General features: G+C 35.6%; 1 protein-coding gene and 1 pseudogene across 2 annotated transcripts in view; one reads left to right on the forward strand and one right to left on the reverse strand.

Annotated features, from left to right (window-relative positions):
- The window catches only part of BRWD1 (bromodomain and WD repeat domain containing 1), a 92,596-nt gene that overhangs the window by 66,172 nt on the left and 5,372 nt on the right, over positions 1-21,052 (reverse strand). For both annotated transcript variants that reach the window (XM_039857691.1, XM_039857692.1), the window contains exons 5-13: positions 11,302-11,452; positions 9,145-9,243; positions 8,628-8,788; positions 7,299-7,520; positions 5,347-5,447; positions 4,176-4,246; positions 2,514-2,614; positions 1,707-1,747; positions 834-932 (exon numbers count right to left, since the gene is read on the reverse strand). In XM_039857691.1, the coding sequence (XP_039713625.1) occupies positions 834-932; positions 1,707-1,747; positions 2,514-2,614; positions 4,176-4,246; positions 5,347-5,447; positions 7,299-7,520; positions 8,628-8,788; positions 9,145-9,243; positions 11,302-11,452 (1,046 nt within the window). The remainder of the gene's footprint in view (positions 1-833; positions 933-1,706; positions 1,748-2,513; positions 2,615-4,175; positions 4,247-5,346; positions 5,448-7,298; positions 7,521-8,627; positions 8,789-9,144; positions 9,244-11,301; positions 11,453-21,052) is intronic.
- Positions 20,618-20,736, forward strand: LOC120599050 (uncharacterized; annotated as a pseudogene).

Consider the following 21,052-nt stretch of genomic DNA (forward strand, 5'->3'; position numbering starts at 1 on the left):
AGACAGCAGTATGCTAGAAATTTTCGTCATATCATTTAAAATGCCTAATAATACTTAAAGGCAGTTTGTCTCATTTCCTAGATAAAAGAGATTAATATTAAATGATGTTCTCAAAAATACATAGCTATAAATAGTATAAGTCATATTTTAGCAAAGGTCTGATTCCAAAACGTGTATTCTTTCTACCACCAGTACTACCTCCCAAAGTATATGAACCAAAAAAAAAATATGCAATGTATTTCAAATGTATATTATTTATCTTGAGAAGTGCTAAACTAATCTCAAACATTCTCAAAAAAATGTTCAAAACTTTCAAGTGTTGGAGGACGAAGACAATAAGACAAACCATTTCCCTTAAAAGCTGTTTTACAAGCCAAAATTTTAGCATGCAAAAAAGCACTCCCACTGGTGCATGACTAATCTTAACAATAGAGCATGTCTGCTTACTGTATTCACCAGTCTTAGCTACTAGCAATTTTTTTTAAATTCTAAAACTGCTATCTATAGAAAAAGTAAAATGGCTGCACTTGACATACCTCGTTTTTATCATTTTTTTTAAACCACAGGTGGTTTTAAATGCAACGCCTAAGAGGAAGTCAATACTGTGAGCCACAGTAGCACATATATATTGTTCTTTCCTACATAAATGTTAAAGATAAATTCTTTTGGATATGTGAGATTTAAGTTTCTACTGGATATATAGGAGGTAGTCATTCACTTCAATCACAGCACTTCATAATAGGAGGTTGTGCCAATTGCTTGAACAAAGTAATTAAGCAACCAGGTAGAGAGAGCAAGACCAAGTACATACAACAAAAACCATCTCAACTTACCCTGAGATTCTCGTAGCCATATCCAATAAAATGCTTCTCCATTCTAACTGCTCGAATCTCCAAATCCGGGCTGTTCCATCTCTGCTACCACTTAAGAACCTTAAAATATTCACAAAAGATCTTATATTCACCAACAGCTACAGTCAGAATCACAAGCAAGAAAATTTTTAATATGGCTATTTTGACCGCAGGTAAATCTATAGGTGTTAATTCAAAAGAAAGCTTCACAGTATATATGAATGGAAAAAATCAGGTTTGCTATAATTTGCCTGGCTCTATGAAGTAAAGCACATTTCAAAATCAATAGCTTGTGAAAAAGATTGAGTTTTTAGAAAACAATAGTACCTGGAGTAGGGGAAAAAAAAGAACGATTAAAGATGTATAGGAAAATTAGAGCAAAAGCTCCATTGTAAGCATCTTAACTCTAAACTCAAATTAATTCATGCTGGACACTGTGTAAAAATAATCTTTTAACTAAGTAAAGTGTTAAAAATAGTAGCTGAGGAAAAGGACCTGAAAGACCATGGGGACCACAAAAAAGGGATATAATTTAAGTGATAATCTCACTGCAGTCTACAGCACAATGGCTGATGAGAAAGATTTTTTTTAACTACTCAAACCTAAGAATTTCATTACCCTTACACCTAATTTTTCTCTATATCATAAATTTAGCCAATGTGAGCTAAAGGAGAACTACATTTGGTCATAGGAGGCAGCAGAAACTATTCTACTTCATGTGTTTCCCCCCACCCCAGACACTTTTTATTCAATTAGCATATTTACTAATAAATACCTGCGATATACAAAGTGACATATGAGCTTAGTATATATGCCTAAACACACATACACACAAATACAAACACACTTCCTTACCGGTCACCGTTGTTACAAAATTGGATGCTATCAACTTTATCCTAAAGCAGGAAAAAAATAAACACCGTCATTGTCCACATAGTTTGTGCTGCTTAGCCCCAGTATTCAAACATGCACTGTACCTTTTTTTTAAATTTTATTTTATGATTAGTTTCACATATACAGGACATTGCTTAGAAATTTATTTAGTTTATAAAACAATCCCCCTAATTGCTCTTTCTCTCCTCTGGCTCCACGTATTGTACATTTAAGTGCAAAGAATCTAACCATGACTTTTAACAAGATTACTAAGACTCAGCTCTTGTCTCAAAGATAGACATAAGCAGTAAAACATCTGTATGAAAATTGAAACATGTGTAATTAAAAGTTTAAACAGCTGAATACAAGGTTGAATATGTGTTTTAGGATTATTTATATGCAAAAAAATTTTTCTTTTAAAGTGATTCGAACCTGTTTATCAAATAACCTCACAAAACTTCATTTAGGAGAAAAGATGACCTGAACACTGACCAGTATTTCAGAATACTGAGTTATATATCTCACTACACGTTAATTAGTAAGACGGCATTCTGATTTCATGAGCTCAGTTAAAACTAAACAGGCCCACTTGAACCTAGCCCACCCAAATCAACTGTCATAATCAAGATTTTGGACTTAAAGCTGAAACAGCTACTGCAAAATACCAGCACTGCCAAGGTTCTATCAGAGTTGTCAAAATCTTGCGATTCCTGTTAGCAATATTTGACTACATATCAACAAGAATATTATTAAAATTAACCTACAGAATTTTAAAATGTGAATACTTACATTGTGGCTTTCAAGTTCTGCAATTTTTTCAGGTGCTTCAAACCCCAAAAAATACATTCTGATTACATGATCAGTACTACCTGTGGCTAAAAACATACCACCTGAAATAAAAAAGTTAAGGTTTAAAAATCCAATTTGTAACAAAATATCTGAACAAACCAAACTTCTATATTATATTAAGCAAAATTTCTTATTCCAAAAGTTTATCTCAATAGATCCATTTTGTAATTCACTACATAGAGACATTTTAAAATTAACATAATGCAGTGTGATACTGGGTTTATAATAAGATGTATATATTTGCTCTTTGTTCCCATGTATGGCACAGAGCTCCTACTGAAACCTTTGGAATTTCCTAAGTGATAAGAGCGATAAAGGTGTCTTGATATCCATAACAAACGCATTTCAACCACGCTATAGTCTATGTTAACAAGGTGACTTTTGGAAAACAGCAAAACTCATGGGGGCCCTGACTGCAGGGGAACCAATCATGTGATGAGAGAACTGGAGCTTTCAGTCAAACCTCTGGGGAGGGAGGTGGGAAGGAGCTGAATCAATCACTGTAGCTAATGATTTATCAGTCATGCCTATGTAAGGAATCCTTAATAAAAACCCGAAAGGATGGGATTCAGAGAACTTCAGGTTGGTGAACACACAGAGATAAGGGGAGAGTAGCATGCCCCTTCCCACATACTCTATCCTATGCATCTCTTCCATCTGGCTGTTCCTAAGTTATATACTTTTATAATAAGCCGGAATCTAGTAAGTAAATGCTTAAGTTCTGTGGGCTGCTCTAGCAAATTACCCAAAGCCAAGGAGAAGTTTGTGGGGACCTCCAATCTACAGCCAGTGGATCAGAAGCACAGGTGACAACCTGGTCTGAAGTTTGGCATGGAGGGAGGGATAATCATGTAGAGTCCTTAACCTATGACATCTCATACTATTCTCTAGATAGTATTAAAACTGAGTTGAATTGTAGGATACTCAGTTGGTGCTGAAAAAAAAATAAGATGGGGCTTTAATTTTAAATTGTTAATTCAATCTGTTAATGTTCATTATCTCCCTCTGCTTTTTCAGTTGTGGCAGTGACCTTAAGTGCTGCTGCTCTAAAAACACTTGACAAAAGGGGCTCTGCTTTCTAGACAACTTGACATACCTAAACCTAGCCATGGAATATAAAGTTCACTTGTCGAAGTTTTCAAATTTTTATAGGGGAAAAATCTTTGAACGCTCCTAAAAAGAAAGGTTAGCACACAAGTTCACTGTACAAGAAGAGAAAATGGGGACTAATTCCTCCAATGTGTGGAAAACAAATTTAAAATTCCCAAAAAAATACAGTTTAGCCTATTAAAAGAAAATCACAATTTTGGTATATCATACACCCAGGGACATGACACAGGAATCACTCATGTGGACATCTCAACCCTCCTTTTTGCCAGCTACCTCTTATATCACTGACTTTGATTGCTATTAGAAATCAGAGAAAGGAAGAATGGAGGAGTGAAAGACAAGAAAAAGGCTAATTAAATGAACATCATAGATTAAACCTAATAAAATAAACATAAGCCATTTACCATCTTTCTGATAAAGGTTCTTGCAATAATGTGGTCACTCAATAAATGCTAAAATAAAACTAAGAAAAAAGTACCAAAGTTACCTTACCAACACTAAAAGAAGAACAAAGCATTTGAACACCTGGTCGAGGCTTCTCAGTGAACTTCAAGGGACGTGGACTTTAAAAGAAGATGTTTTAAAATACGTTAGTAGTTTTACACATTTACATGGCTTAAAATGCTGGTTTTAACTAGCATGTTCAAATATTATCATTTAATTTCTATAGTGCCTCACAGTATACCAACTATTTCCACAAATGCTATTGTAGCTGGGTGGATTTTAGAAAACGGCCTAATCTCCGTCCTCACAATGACCCTACCGCACTGAAACAGCAGGCCCTCTAATGTCCATTTTTGTAACTGAGGTGACTAAAGCTCAGAGCCAAAGGAACCCACCATGGCACTGAGGTTGCAGAGAGGGTATAAACCTGCCAGGATATAGCACTGTTCAACAAGAATGGAATGTAAGCCATATGTGTAACTTTAAATTTAGTAGCCACATTAAAAGTAAAAAGAGACAAAATTAGTTTTATTTCATTTAACCCAATATATCCAAAACATATCAATATTAACAAAATTTTAATAATAACTTTAGATTCTTTCATATTGTCTTTGAAATCTTTCAGAGTGTATTGGACAGTTCTAACACATCTCAATTTCAACAAAGTTTTCATCAAATGTTCAAATTTCATAACTTGAAAAACTAAATTCACATGCTCAAGTTGTTGGAAATATGCTTAAGTTTCATAAAAACTGAACCAAGTATCAGTTTTTAAACTTAAATTAATTCCGTCCTTCAACTGCATCAGCCACATCTGAAGTGTCCGATAGTCACATGTGACCAATGAGTACGGTAGTGGACAGCACAGGTCTATAATCCAGGTCTTCTGATTCTTAAATGATCTTGCCCAAATTTCTGACTATGTATCTAATTACACATTTTTAATATTTTTCAAAATGTTTCATTTCACATACAATCTTTTTTTCACAAAAATATGCCAAGATAGAATAGCTATGCTCCTTTTACGTATCAACTATCCAAATAGCAAAAACTGTAAATAGTAAGTAGTCAATATAGCACATATACTGTATATAATAAAAATTAAGTTCAAAAGTAAAAAGGCAACTACGATCCATAATTTCTGTTTATAATCAGACTTCATAAGACTGTCATAACAACACTAAAAAAGAAAACTTATTACACAATAAAAGTCACTTACCTGAATTTCAGGGATTCTAACTCCCACTGCCAAAAACAAACTGTCCCGTCAGCACCAGTAGAGACCATGTATCTCTGAGAGCCTTTGGCCATTGGACTAAACTAAAAAGCGGTAACATATACAACTCAGTTTTCTGAGCTTGTACTAAAGTAATTCAAACAGTTTTTCAAAGTTAACTTCAACGGACACTCTAACACACAAGAAATTCAAAATACAGGTGGTAGTATTGTAGTGAAAAGATTGTAACCTATAAGAAAAGTCTATCTCTAAGTTAATTTATACATGTAATGTGATCTCAGTAAGATTACTCTCAAAACTAATAAACAATAATAGGCAGCAAAACTTTTACATAAAGATCTAGTCCTATCAATATAAAAGCATATCCCCAAGCCTCAATAATTAAAACTCTGGGGCGCACTAGGTACACTGACAGAACCAATGGAAAAAACACAAAACTTCAGTAAAATAAAGGTATCATCTCAGATCAGCTGGGGAAACAGTGAATCACTGCATAAATGGTAAAGGGCCCAGTGTGCAGTAATCTGGTGGTAAAAAGCGGTTCTTCAGGTTGTACACCAGGGTCAATTCCAAGTGGATGATAATTTAAACTTTTAAAAAAACAAAACCATAAAAGTATTATAAGAAAATACAAGAATTATATTGTAAATTCAGAACAGGACTAACATTTGTATTTAATAAAGTAGCAAGTGTGCTGTACAAACAAGCTGGAGAAATGAAGATCAATCTGGTCCAGAGATGTCCAAGAAGGCTTAAAAGATGCAGAGAAAAATACAAAGAAAACAAGAAAAATACACTAGGCGAAGAAATAACATGAAAAAAAAAATACAAATGTCATAGGAAATATGGTATGCAATAGCAATGAAAAGACCCAGATGACTGAAGTGTTCATTTCTGAAAGTGGTAGGGAAATGGGTTAAATGGGTAGAGAATCTGGACCCAATAAACAGCAAACTGAGGTAACTGTAGTTCTCAAATAAAACACTGATGGCAACCCAAAGACTTGTCTGGCAGTAGTATGTAACACCGACTAAAAGGAAACATACAGATAAAAGCCGAGCATCAATCTACTCAATCCAAGTAATCCAAGAACCTTAACCTTTCCTTCCCTCAGAACGGGGAGGAAAGCCAGGAAGAAAGAAGCAACACGATTTGCTGACTCACGAGACATTCAAGACAAAGGAGTGTAGCAAAGAAGACCAGGACTACCATTAGCAGAAAAGAGGAAAAAAAAATTGCTATTGTGTTTTTTCAGATGATTACATGCTTTTTATTATTACAACATCTCAGAGAGTATAGTTTATGATCTGTTCTATGATTTTTCCCAAAGTTATGTACTTTGTAAGGTAGGTAGGACTTGAACCTATGACTTCTTCATAGAAGTGTCTTCTAAGCTCTTTTTCCTCAAGTATTCAAAATGGAGAGTTTAAATGTTCAAAGTTATATAACCTCATCAAAACCAACCTGGTCAACCTCCCCCTGTCCCCAGCAGGCGGGTGGGCGCCAGCGGCTTTGGTAACTCTAGATTAATGTTGAAAATGACCAGTTAAACCTAAGCGGATATGTTCCAGAATATGGACTGAAACGGAGTTTAAATATATTCCTGAAAATTTAATCAGTTTATCAAAATCTACAAGTATTACAGTAGAAAAATCATTAACCTATCACCAGTTTATAACTGACTCATTCACTTCAACCATAAACCTAAAGGAATCAGTAAGTCATCCGTTAAGCCTTCATATAAAGCTCTACCTACATTACATATTTACTACATCACCTTTTCAAGATTCATGGAAGTACAATTATATTTTTTCTTTATTACTAAATTTAAAATAAATCATATAATTATTAAGCATCTTACTATTTCTCATCTCCAAAGAGAAGAGATTTAAAGGAAAAGGAGATAGTGCATAAACGCGTACATGAACACTTACCTGTAAAGATGTAATTGACCCCGTGTGTCCCTGGAGCACAGCAACCGGGGCACAAGTTCTTAAGCACCACACGCGAATTATTTTATCACAGCTCCCAGCAGCAATCATTGTATTCTCATAATTTACTGCCATATCTGAAATTTCTGCAGAATGACCTCTTAGTGTGGATAATAGGCGGCCATTGTGTGTTGACCAAATCTTCACCAAACAATCATCTGAACCCTAAGAGAAAATACACCCAAAAATAATTGTTAACATAGAAATCTTTTACATCACTTAAAATACTACTATTTACATGTCACTCAAATTAGGTATCTGTAACTCCTCCTCTCTTTCCAACTGTAGAATACTCTGTAGATTATGACTCATGGTCAGAACACTTATAAGTTTCTTCCTTAAAAGCAAAGAATGTCTACATAAAGATACTATGAAATTTCCATTTCTATGGATCAGACCACATTATAAACATTATCTGCCCTATATTCTCTGCTAAGTATTAAGTCCACCTAAAGTTCATGGCTCACCTATTTCACTTAACGATAGTTAAATGTCAGTTTAGCTCACATCAAGCTAAATAATTTGATGAGTGTTCAGACAGATTTACATTTCATAGGCTGAGAAACAAGAGTAGGTGGCAATCCCAAAAACGATTAAGGAAGACATAACTGGACTCGCACTCTATTAAATAACCAAAGAACAGCGTCTTAAATTTATAGGAGCAGCGGCACCCATCCACTCCGCAAGCATCTGAGGATCTACGCAGAATCTCACAACTGAGAAATAAAATCTAAACTTCTTGCTCCTCCTAATTTTCCCTTAAAACATTAAAAAGGCAAATTAAATTCCAAATATTTATATATAGTTTTATAATAATTATAAAATAACATTTCAGTGTTCAAGTAATCACTCAATTTCCCTGAATCGGTGAGTAATCAATGTGACTATGAATCACCTACAGAGATTTGGATATTTGGGGGAGGTGGGGGTTTGATTTTGGTTAATACACATAGTAGCAATCGACTTAATTCAGTAGTTCTAGAATGGGCTGAAGAAATACTAGGCAGACACTTTTAAGCATCCTTGATGATCATACCCAAGAACCACCACTCTAAACCAATGACTCACAAACACGACAGAGGCCTATCTGCATGTGAATCACCTGGGACACCAAATACAAATGCAAATTTATGAGCCCCACACCAGACCTGCGGGAGCCAGAATCCCTGAGAATGGGAAACATAGAATCTATGTGTTTTATAAGATTTCCTAGAAGATTCAGAAGAACTAAAGTGCTCCAGATAACAAATTGAGTTTAAAATGTTAACTCACTGTAAAGATTCTATGTCCTGTCCTATCAAATGCTACACAGTAAACAGCAGATAGATGTCCAAGAATCCTTCTGTGCATTTTTATATGCTGATACATAGTTCCTGGAAATGCTGTGCTAAAAGTGGAACACCCTGTGAGTTGTTTTCCTCGATGTATCTCCACTAGGAAATAAAAACAACGAAAATGGTTAAGGGGGAGCCAATATGTAAAAATCTAAGAAAAACTCCAAAACAAAATCTAAGTTCAAGAAATCCTAAGGACACAAGTTTCTTCCCAGTTGTGTTCTACTATAATCACTGGTACAGACTTCTGGTTATAATTTAAATTATTTTCAGTAATCTTTATTACTTCTAGAAATTATTTTAGGAAAACAAGTTTGAAAATTGATACTTGTTACTACTGAAACATCACTACTACTAGTATTTCCTTTTACATTTTAATTTTAATATAGCAGTTACGAAGTTGGTCAAGAAATTAAAAGAACAGTTTCGGCATCTGAATGGCCAACCTCACTTACCAAGATTTGGTGGGGAACCATAATTCACTGGCATTTCAGGAGGTCTTCCTCTATGAAGAGCAGCAAAGGCAGAGCCCTTCCAAACTGTGTGCCTGCAGTCTTTAAAATGAATTTTAGATACACATAAAATCTTGAAAAGTTAACCCCAAGAAAGATTTTATAGAATACTTACGTATATTTTAATAAACTGTTTATTTAAAGTTTTACCAACTAATATACTTTAACAGAAAAGCCCTAGAGGTTTATTAGACTATTTCTGAAGGGAAAAAAATTAAGACATCTCAGATACAACAACGACAACTAACATTGTGTAGCACTTTACAATTTACAAAGTGCTTTCCACGTACATTATCTCATTGAATCCTCACAACAACCCTGTGAGGTAGGTATTGATTGCCAATTTATAAGTGAGGTAACTGAGGCTCAAAGGTTCCAGGACCTTCAAAGAGATCCACTGCAAATGATCAGTCATGATGAAGCACAATACTAGATCTTTTAACTCCAAGTCCCATTCAATGTTTTTATTTTTCAATGCAGAATTATACCATAAAATATTAATGATAAAAAGTCTTATCACAACTGATCCAACTTTCCAAAAATGTAAATTTTTGTAAGGAAAATTTAAATGTCTTTGATTTACATGAAAATCCTTGACTTAAGTAACCATTTAAATGTTACTGAGTTTTCAAATTAATTTTGGCCAATATTACCATGACTTTAATCTCCTTAGGAAGTATTGACAAAATTAAATTGCTTTCCTCTTGTTGAAGGGTCACAGATAATCCTTCACAAGAGCACATATATAGGATCTGTGAGACTGAACACTAATTCTAAAGTCCCTTCCCTCTTTGACCTACTAGCAAATATACTAAGAAAAAACGTCTGCCCACTCTAGAGGAGAGAGCAGCAGAACACACAGATCACGCTGTGCTAGAAATTAGCTTCTTCACAACTGAAAGAGGAAGGGAAGGAAGGCATCATACTAAACCTCTACTGAGCCTCGGGTGCCCCAAACTAACAGGCATGTTACGTTTTACATGAATGGATTCATTACTACGATCATGATCAAAGAGCAGTTACCAGGCATCCTCCCACGGCACTAATACAAAACAGAGAAATATGGTCCCTACCCTAGAACAGCTTGCTGAATGAAGTGTCTTCTAAAGTCTGCCAGTTCTAAAGCAGTGCCCATCACAAAACGACATTGAACTTGACACAAGTAAACAGAAGAAAACAGGCTACCCAGGCAACCACTAGATAACCACCTAAAACAGAGTAATTACAAGTGAACAGGGACATAGAAGGAAGAAAGAATATGGACAGTTTCCTGATTCAAGCCAGTGTGGCATGGCCATAGAGCACTAAGGAACAACTACAGCTGACAAACCAGTCTGGCATGGAACCAGGAGGGAGGGTTCTTTCTTGGTCGACCTTTATACTGGTGGTACATCTAAGAGACAGCATTGCATCAGCAATAGATCTTTCAAATAATCATGGGGATGAACTCGATGTATGCTCAGGATCAAAAGAGCCAACATTCTTGCCCATTAGCAGTTAAGCCATGTTGCATACATAGATCATATCACATACATATAATCTAAGTGATTTATACCAAGCTAACAGAAAAAGAACAGCAATTCCAACAGTTTGCTACCACATAACTTAGCAAAAAAATTAAACTGGTGAAAAAAGAACCATGCAATTGTACATATTGAGTGCTTGTTTTCAAACCGCTACCAAATTTAGAAAATCACTTTCCCCTTATAACAAAGGGCTTTCAAGAATCTAAATATCAAATGAAATATTTCTAGCATTTAAAGAGTTTATTAGACACATACAATTACATTCAATGAAGTTATAAGTGAGCTACAAAGTGGAAAATTAAGAACTCACATTGATAAAACCTCAAACACATCTCAGAATAAATTCAAGCTTTTTAGCTTAACATCTATACCTTTATCATTTTTTAAATGCAGAAGGACCCATTAAACACTTATGTAATAAAATTCAATGTCTACGCTAAATGCAAAGAATTTTATAGTCCACAGCATAGTTTATAGTTACATATCACCTTTCTTCCACAATGCTTACATTACTTCACAATTATAATTATTAAGCTAGTAATACAAAGCAGAACACTTCTTCAAATTAAGGTACCTTTTGCTGTACGTAGCAAAGACTGCCTTCCTGCACCAAGTAAAGAAGTGACTCTTGAAATACTGGGTGGAATTTCTTTATCCAACATGGGACCAATGCGCTGGCAGATTTGCAACAGATGATCAGGAGCCACATGCTTATTGGACAAGACCTGATTGGAGAGCAAGTATGAAAAACAACATTGTTTATAATAGCATTAAAAAATATTAAATACTCAGGGATAAGTCTGACAAACCACGTGAAAAACATGTACAATGAAAACTACAAAACATTACTGAGAGAAAAATTAAAGATCTAAATAAACAGTAGATTGATGTATAGATTCAAAGTCACCCCAATCAAAATCCCAACAAGCTTTTTTTTTTGACAGAAATTGACAATTTCAATCTCCAACTCATATGCAAATGAAAATGGCCCAGAAAAGCCAAAGCAGCTTTGAAAAAAAACAAAGAGCTAACAATACCTGACTTCAGGGTCTGTTATATAAGGGCCACTGATCTTTGACAAAGGTTCAAAGGAGAAAAGATAATCTTTTCAACAAAAGATGCTGAAATAATTAGATACCCACTTGCCAAAAATAAATAACTTTGACTCATACGTCACACCATAAACAAAAATTATCTCAACAGATCATAGGTTTAAATGTATAATCTGAAACCATAAAATTTATAATAAAAAAAAATTGGAGAAAATCTTTATGACTTCAGGTTGGGCAAATATTTCTAATTATGACACCAAAAGCACGATCCACGGAAGAAAAAATTAATACGTTGGACTTCATTAAACGAAGACTCACAGATGCAAAGCAGCAGCTGATGGTTGCCAGATGGGAGCGGGGTTGGGTGACATGGTAAAAAAGGTGAATTCAAATATAAAATAAGCCTGAATGCAATATCACATTTCATTCATAAGCCCCGGTGACAGAAAATAGCTTCGACTTTTCGACCTGACTTACATTTCCCACCCTGACAGATATTCCAAGGCATAACTCGAAAGATCAAAGCTCAGCTAGACCTCAGAAAGTGTTTCCTACTAATTAATTAGCACTCTGTGCTTCAGTGTCAGTCTAAAAGTCCAAAAACTACTGCAGATAATTAGCTCATGACAGGAGGGGAATAGTAGGTAAGAGGAAAAAGAAGAAAATTCTGACAGGAACCAAGAAAATCAGATCTAAGAACTCCTCCCTAATGCAAATCTGAAAACAAAATCTCCCACTAAACTAATTGCACTGATTGAGCTAAACAATACGCCTATGCAAAAGGTTTAAATACTTAATATAAAACGGCCTTGGGAGATGGCAAAATGGCTTCTGTAAGGGGAAAATTATTTCTCTAATAGTTTTCTTTGAGACTTCCACTATTCAGGTAGACAAAGAACAGAGTTATACAACTGACTTTTAAGTTTTGAAGTTCTATAATCAAGCCTATGTGGGAATAGAACTGGAAGACTGGATATAAGAGGTATGGATAAAAGGAACTTCTTTAGATAGAAAAGGTATGGAAAGTAAATTTTAAACAGGTTGCCTCCCAGTGCTAGACAGGATCTTACTTTCTCTCTTAAATGATCTGGAAGGAGATTACACTAACTGCCTGAGTTGAATAAGCAATAAAACTAATCATTAAAACAATGGAGGCTTCGACAAAGGCATACTTGGGCAAAGTCCAGATATAACAGGAACATGAATTCCACACAGCAGTTCTAATTCCCATAAAGAAAATTACAGATTCCTTGCATTTCTGAGGATTCTAACAATAATATCAAAGATGGAGGGGAGGGGATTATCTTAATTTTGTACAAAACAAAGTGCATCTGGAAAATAACATGGTTCTAGTCCCAATATAGGCAACAAAAATAATCAATAGATAATGGTTCTATATTATTAAAAATTAATGGCATATTGATCAAATCAATATTATGTTCCTTCGATGTTTTTAAGTCCTAGACATGAATGTTAGAACTGTCTCTATCAGCAACTCCAATGAGTAAGCCAGTTATACAAGATCCCCAGAAGTCAGGCCAGAACTAAGTCCCTACAAGAGTCCAATAACCATTCTCTCTACCATCTTGTTGGCTGTTGGCATATTCAGTCTCAGAGAGTTTATCAGCCACAATCCTAGGATCCCTTGATTACTATCACTACTGCCAAACACTGCGGAGAGCATGAGCTCTTCAAGCCCAGGGTAGCAGTTACAGAAAGTAGTAGTAGGGTCTAGTTATCCTAACTAATTAGAAAGTTATGGGACAAAGTAACTTTTCCAGTAAAGTATGGGATGCTGTAATCTAATTAGGATATAGAATATTTAATATCTTTAATATGTGCCTATCTAGCCTTTAGTTTTCCCTCGCAATATGTTAAACTACATCTAGAAATCTTTTAATGGGAAACATGTAATTATCATCTATCGTAATTCCTATACAATAAAAAATACAGTACAACAATGAAAAGAAATGACAAAACACTTATACAAATACAAAATGTGGTGTCTTCCTTGGTTAAATAATTCCCCTCGGTTTCTGATGAAATGGATGTTCTTGGCCTCTTTCCTAAGCTTTACATAAAGAAGTAAATGTTTCGTAGTCGATGACAGGATAAACATTCCTAGAGAAATCAGAGAGCTTAACAGTTACGCAAAAGAACTTAACACTCAGAGAAATGTCCCAGTGTTAGCATGAAGATCTTTCATTTAAAAGCATTTAAATTTATTTTAATTCAGAAATGTGGACCAGTTTTGGCTTCCCAGACAGAGCAGGAAGTGACTGCTCACCCAACAGCCATTACCCCCCCACTTTGGCAGAACCTCACCTTTCCATCCAGACTCCTTCATAACTAGGTCATGTGCTCTAGTTTTGGCCAATGAAACTGAGAAGATACCTCCTGGGGAATATCTCTGGAAAAATTCTCCTCTCCAATAAGAGTCCTAGGAATAAAGAATCCTTCCCTCTCACCATTTCTAGGATATCACTGCAAGAGCCATCTAGCAACTGTAAAACTAAGTTTGAGAGAAAAAAGCCAGAATGTCAAGGCTGCCCAAGCAGAAAGAGACATTTAATGGCATCATTAAATCACTATATGAATGTCACCTGAAGACCTGTAAGACATTATATATCTTTATTAATTAAACCCCTGCTTCTAAGCAGATGAAGTATTCCAAAAGCCTATTTTTATGAACCATGCAATCACAAATCATAACAGTATGCTGAATATCTATAGCAAAGTCACCCACCAACCAACCACCCTAGTAAAGTGGAGGTTACTTGGAAAACACTATTAATGCTGACTCCAATACTAAACAGGGATATATCCTAAGTTAGCATTTATTTCTACGTAACCTGTCATGTTCTTCCTCTTACCAAGACAATGACCCCTACCTCTAGACTATAACAACTTTTCCAAATTATTCAAAAGAAAAATATCTTAAGATTTCTGATATTCTTGGTAGGAAGTTCTCCTCCTGCTGTTTCTAGACCTACCATCGGATCTGAAAGGAATAAAATACATGATGCAAAATTCTCGGGCTTTACCAATAAATCAGCTAACATCTGAAAACAGTGAACTTGAGATTTTTCTGTTGTACCAAATCAAAATAACAATTTTCTAAGCAGAATATGATCAAAATAAGACCTCAATCCTTTATTGAACTTAAGAAGCAAATATTCCCCCAAAAGTCAAACTTTATTTTTAAAAATATTGTTTCACAAGATATATTAAACACAGAAGAGACAGGCAAACTCCAAAATGCATGGATTTTTAGCATGCAACAACCTACAGAAGATATGAAATAGTAAAGTACTTGGTAAAATAATTTCAGCCACATAAACACAGTGATGACCAGATTTCAACATTAATTAAAATATTTCCTAGTCAGACTTCCTAGTTCATTATTTCATCAAGAAGTCTGTCATATTCTAAATGACCAAAAACAATATAACCTATTCATTTTAGTTATATCATTAAAATAAATTCAAAAACTCAATACAAACATAAAACACGAGTTTATGAAAGTATTCGAATAAATGTTTTGGTCTTAATATTTTAAGAGTCAAAAGCACTGTATTTGATACAGATTCTGGGTTCAACAGCTGAGTCCTGAAATGTCTGAAATAATTCTAAAATAAATATAATTAAATGAGGTTATACAGGTTAAAGCTCTTTTGTGTAGTATTTACAAAAAAAAAAAACGACTCAAAAATTAGCTACTATTTCATCCATTACATTGACAAAGATTAGAAACGTTATCAGGGTAAGAAATCTGTATACTCTCACATGGTAGCCAAAAGTTTACACTGGCAGAGCCTTAAGAGCAAATTTATAGTAAGCATTAAAAACATGTAAACCATTTTATTCAATATTAAGTTTCTAGGAATTTATAAATGACAATTGCATAAGATATAGATAAATAAATGCAGAGACACAGAGCTTTTATAATCACTAACAGAAAAAACTGGAAATCAACCAAATATCCAACAAGCAAATGGTTAAATTCCTCCAGAGAAATGGAAAAGAATTCACGGTATAATTTTTTTAAAGATCCTATTTTTGTTAGAGTATATATATAAAGAAAAATAAGCACTCCTCATTTTAGTCGTTTTTCTATTTTCTCTTCGCTTTTACATTTTCTAAATATTGTACAATGAACGCAAGCAATTTTTATTTAACATTAAGACATTATGACAATTTTTAGTCACAGTTTACAGATAAAAGGCTAATGAACTAATTACAGTTGACATTTGAACAACGCAGAGATTAAGGGTGCCAAACCCCATGCAGTCAAAATCTAAGTATAACTTTTGACTCCCTAAAAACTTTACTAATGGCCTACTGCTTACCTTACTGATGGCCTTACTGATAACATAGTCGATTAATCCATAGTTTGTATGTATATATTATATACTATATTCTTACAATAAAGTAAGCTCAAGAAAAGAAAATGTTATCAAGAATATAATAAGAGAAAATACATTTACGGTAATGTACATATTTACCGAAAAAAGCTCACATAAGTAGATTCCCACAATTCAAAACTGTTGTTCAAGAACCGCATGTCACTTGCTACACTCCTACAGAAAGGCCACTATCAACATCTTCAAACATTTACATACAAATACGATACGCAAATTAGAAGACCTTCAGTGGAGGCTCTACCACGAGGTCTTTGTCATGCCAAAGTCTCTCGATTTGGAAGCAACTTCGAATATACCAATGATACTAAAACAATTACCAGAATAAAGTGGGAGGAGCCTCTCCTGACCGGCAGGAGGTTACGAGTCCTAGCCCTACCTCTAACCAGTTACAAGACAAGATACTTACAGGAGAAGTAACTAACCTGCAAAAGGTACTAAGACTTCGAATTCTCATGCAAAAATAATAAGTAAAATTGTGTGCTTACAGTGTACAAGACACAACCTATGTGTTAAGGTTTTGACTACTTCCTCACTACATTAATGATAACAGCAAACACATAGTGATTACTATCTGACAGACACTGTTCTAAGAACTTTAAGTACACTTACTTCCTGTAACTCTCAACTATTTATCCTTATTTTACAGATGGGAAAACACAGGCACCAGCATTAAAAAACTTGCCCAGAATCCAAGAGCTGAATGGCAGAGCTGAGAATATAAACTCAGGCTGCCTAGTTCTGCAACAATGCATCACTGGATCACTGCAGTCAGGTATGCTGTTTTGGTAAAAGTGGCCAGTAATGAGCTAATCAACCAAAGTGGCCTCTACAAGTTTTTAAAGCCAAATATATGCAAATTGATTAAAATCAAGAGAATTTCTTCTACGCAGTTAGATGCTCACATCCAAATCTCATTCACCTATCCCATTAGAAATACTAAAATGAAAGTCCCAACCTAATTCTGAACACTGCATGCATAATTCATCCTGTACTACGATAGCTATTTCATAATTTTAACATAGAAGTTTTGTGTTCAAAATGCCACTTCCCATTCTCCACTCAAAGAAGAAAAGATAGTAAACAAAAATCAAGACTTATTTTGCACATTCTTCGTGAAATGGATGAAAGGAGCTTAAAAGGGACAACTCCCATGTGTCCCATGGCCACCCTGCGCACAGGCCCTGACTACAGACCAAGTATGCATCTTAGAACCATGTGAAGAAATCAGCAAATTTACAAAACACCATTTAATAACCAAACTTGACTGGACTCAAAAAGAAAATATACTAAGCATTAAAAAAAATTCATCTTTCCAATAAATACTGAGAGCCTACTATATGCCTACTATACACAGGTGTACCTACTGATAACTAAAGATGGTTATACACACCACAGAATTTTTAAAGATTAAAAGTAATCATTTCTTCCAACCATTAAAAGGAGATCATGTGAAACTACTGCTCTCACCCTAACAATAAGAAGCTGGATTAGCTTAAAAACAAATTTTCAACCCATCAAAGAGATGAGGAAACAAATTTAAGTTAGCTACACCCCAGAAACTGATGAGCCCTTCTGTGAACTGACCATAGATGAGAACAAAGAAAAACCCATCAAACTTTTAAACCTAACAGCCACCTGTGGGCTCGCAGGACCGATCGGACCATTGAGGAGCCTCAGGCAGTGAGTCTGCACCCACCCCACTCTCTCCGCAACTGCACGGGGCCAAAATCCGGTGCAGAGCAGCTAGGGAGAGAACCCCTCCAGCACAGTGCACTGCAGAGGCCCTCCCACGGCGAGGACAACAGGGTGGAAAGCCAAGAGCAGGGCTGGAGAGTGAAGAGCACTCGTCCACAACCCAAAAAGTTAGCAACGGGACTAAGAGAGGAAGACTTTACAAAGTTTGGAGAGCTGGCAACTCAGCTATAAAATACAGACACCTCAGGAATCTCACCAGGGCCCAAATCCCACACTCTACCGAAAGGTAAAGTCTTATCTCACCCTCGAAACCTGTAGCTGCAACAAGCCCAGACAGACGAGCAGATACAAATTAGACTGACCCAGCCCCACACACTAACAGCTTGCGAGAAAAAATGAGCAAGTCTTTGACTGCGGCTAATTATATTACTTCAGCCTCCACTCTTTTTTGTCATTATTAAATTTACTAGGGTGACACTGGTTAATAAAATCAAATAGGTGTCAAATGTACAATTCAATATGTTGTACGTACACCGCATTGTATTCACCACCCAAAGTTAAATATCCTTCCGTCACCTCGTATTCAACCCCCTTTACCTTATCCACCTCCCCCCCATCCAGCCTCCACTCTTTTTAACACAAAAGGGCCCAGCATACTTGAAAAGATAACAAAATACATAACAAGGCAAACATGTGACCCATGGTCGAGAGGGAGGTCACTAGAAGCAGATTCACAGATGGCCCAGATATTCAAAAATGCTCAACATTTCTCTCTTGAGAATATTTTGCCCCATTTTTCTATCTTTTCCATTTGGGACTTTATACATTAGACTCTTTGATATCCTGCAGATTAATCTCAGAGAGCCCCAAGAAAAGTAAATACAAAGAAATCTCCTAGGTGTCTGCGGTAGCTTCTAACATGGCCTCCAATGATCCCCATGCCTCCTGAATATTCACTGTCTTGAGTAAATTACTTCTAACCAACAGGATACAGTAACACTGAGGGGATACCACCTCCATGACTGGATGACAAAGATCGTGACTTCTGTCTTGCTAGCAGACTTGTCTTGTCAGCTTTTATCTCCTCATGCAAGCTGCCATGCTGGAAAGACTAATGGGAGAAGGAACTGAAGGCAGCCTACAGCCCGCTAAGGACTGAGCTGTCGGTCCAACAATCCCCTCCAGGAACCAAATCCAGCCAAAAACGACGTGAGCTCAGGAGCAGAGCCTTCCCCAGTCCAGCCTTCGGTTGCAAACCCAGCTCTGGCCAACCCAGAGTGCAGCCTTGAGACTGAGAAAGAGGACGGAGCTCAGCTGTGCCTGGACTCCTGACTCACAGAAACTGAGATAGTCAGTCTTTGTTGTTTTAAGCCACTAAGTTTTGGAGTAATTTGTTACACAGTAATAAATAATGACTACAATACATCATAGTAAAACTGCTGAAAATAAAAGACAAAATGAAAATCTTAAAAAGCTGTAAGAGGAAAAAACATTATCTTCGAAAAAAATAGTAAAACTGCTAGCTTTGCATATTAATGTGCTGAAAGGAAAAAAACAATTTCACAGCTAACAAAAATAACCTTTAAAAATAATGACAAGACAAAGATGTTTTTAAACCAAAACAATAAAAAAATGGAGGAAAAAAACATTATAAGAAATAAGTTGCTCAGACTGAAAAAAAATAATCAGACAACATACATGGAAAGATGCAGACAAGGAATTTAAAATGTCAGAAGAGGTAACAGGTGGGTAAGTAAATGAATATTAACTTTAAAACAAGAGCAATAACATCTGGAAAAATTTTTAACATACGTAAAAGTAAACTATGATAATAGCCCAAAGGGCAAGAGGATGACAACTAACAGTTTTAACTTAATTTATTTGGAAAATGGTAAAGTACTTAACTAAAAAGCAATAAATAACTAGGACGATATTTATTTAATCCAAAAGAAAGAGGAAGAACAAATAGAGTTGAGACATATATAAAATAGGGACCTGGCAAACTTAACACAATTGTTCAATTATATTAAATGCAAATGGTTTAAGACACTCCCAAGAAAAAGAGTGAATAACGAAACTATATGCTCTTTACAGAAAACACACTTTAATGAGGAAAAACTAAAAGGACAGAAAAAGATATGGTATGCCATCATTAACCAAAAGAAACCTGGTGTGGCTACAGTAATGTGAGACTTAATGTAAATATAATAGAACCCTAAGGAAACTATGGACTGTGGGTGCTTATGACGTGTCAATGCAGGTTCATTGATTCTAACACATACTACTCTGGTGGGGGATATGGATGATGAGGAAAACTATGCATTTATGGGGCCAGGGAATTTGGCAAATACCTGTTATCTTCCACTCGATTTTGCTGTAAACCTAAAACTATTCTAAGAAAAAATTAAGACTATTAAAAAGGAGGGCAGGGTGGGGTCAATTCAATAGGAAGATAATTCTGAATTTGTATGTACCTAATGACACAGCTCTCCAAAATAAAGAACTGAAATTTTTTAAAAAGACAACTCCATAATGGTAGTTGGAGATTTTAACACTCTTCCTCAGAAACCAACGGAACAAGTTGGAAAATATGTGTAAGGATTTAGACAACTTGAAAGGAAAAAGGTCACGTCACTTTTGTCCCTTAAATGCAAATAGCTGTTATGATCAGGTGAGCCTATGAAAGCAATACCTATTCTCTTTTAAAGTAGCACAGTGAGTCTATGACCATGCCACCCTGAACAAGCCCAATCCCGTCTGATCTCAGAAGCCAAGCAGGGTTGGGCCTGGTTAGTCCCTCGATGGGAGACCACCTAGGAAGACCAGGTGCTGTAGGCGTAAAAAATAAGAGATTGTAAGCTGACATGGTCCTTGCAATCTGTGAGGTCAACCAAGGGTTGCCTCGCCTAAAAAATAAAATTAATTAATTAATTAAAGAAGCACAGCGAAAGCTAAGTGACTCTTAACTAGCAACACCATGACCATTATTCAACACTGAGCTAAACAGACTGCTGTTAGTTTTCCTATCTCACACTGTGCTTGGTCATCCATAAATGAGTAAATACCAAGTATCATTCATTCAGGCATTACACCTCATCCAGACTGTATTCTTGTCATCTCCTAAGATATAAATTAAGTGAAGAGGGAAGTCCAT

The sequence above is a fragment of the Pteropus medius genome, unplaced genomic scaffold (genome assembly GCF_902729225.1).
Source record: "Pteropus medius unplaced genomic scaffold, Ma_sr-lr_union100, whole genome shotgun sequence".
Lineage (NCBI taxonomy): Eukaryota > Metazoa > Chordata > Mammalia > Chiroptera > Pteropodidae > Pteropus > Pteropus medius.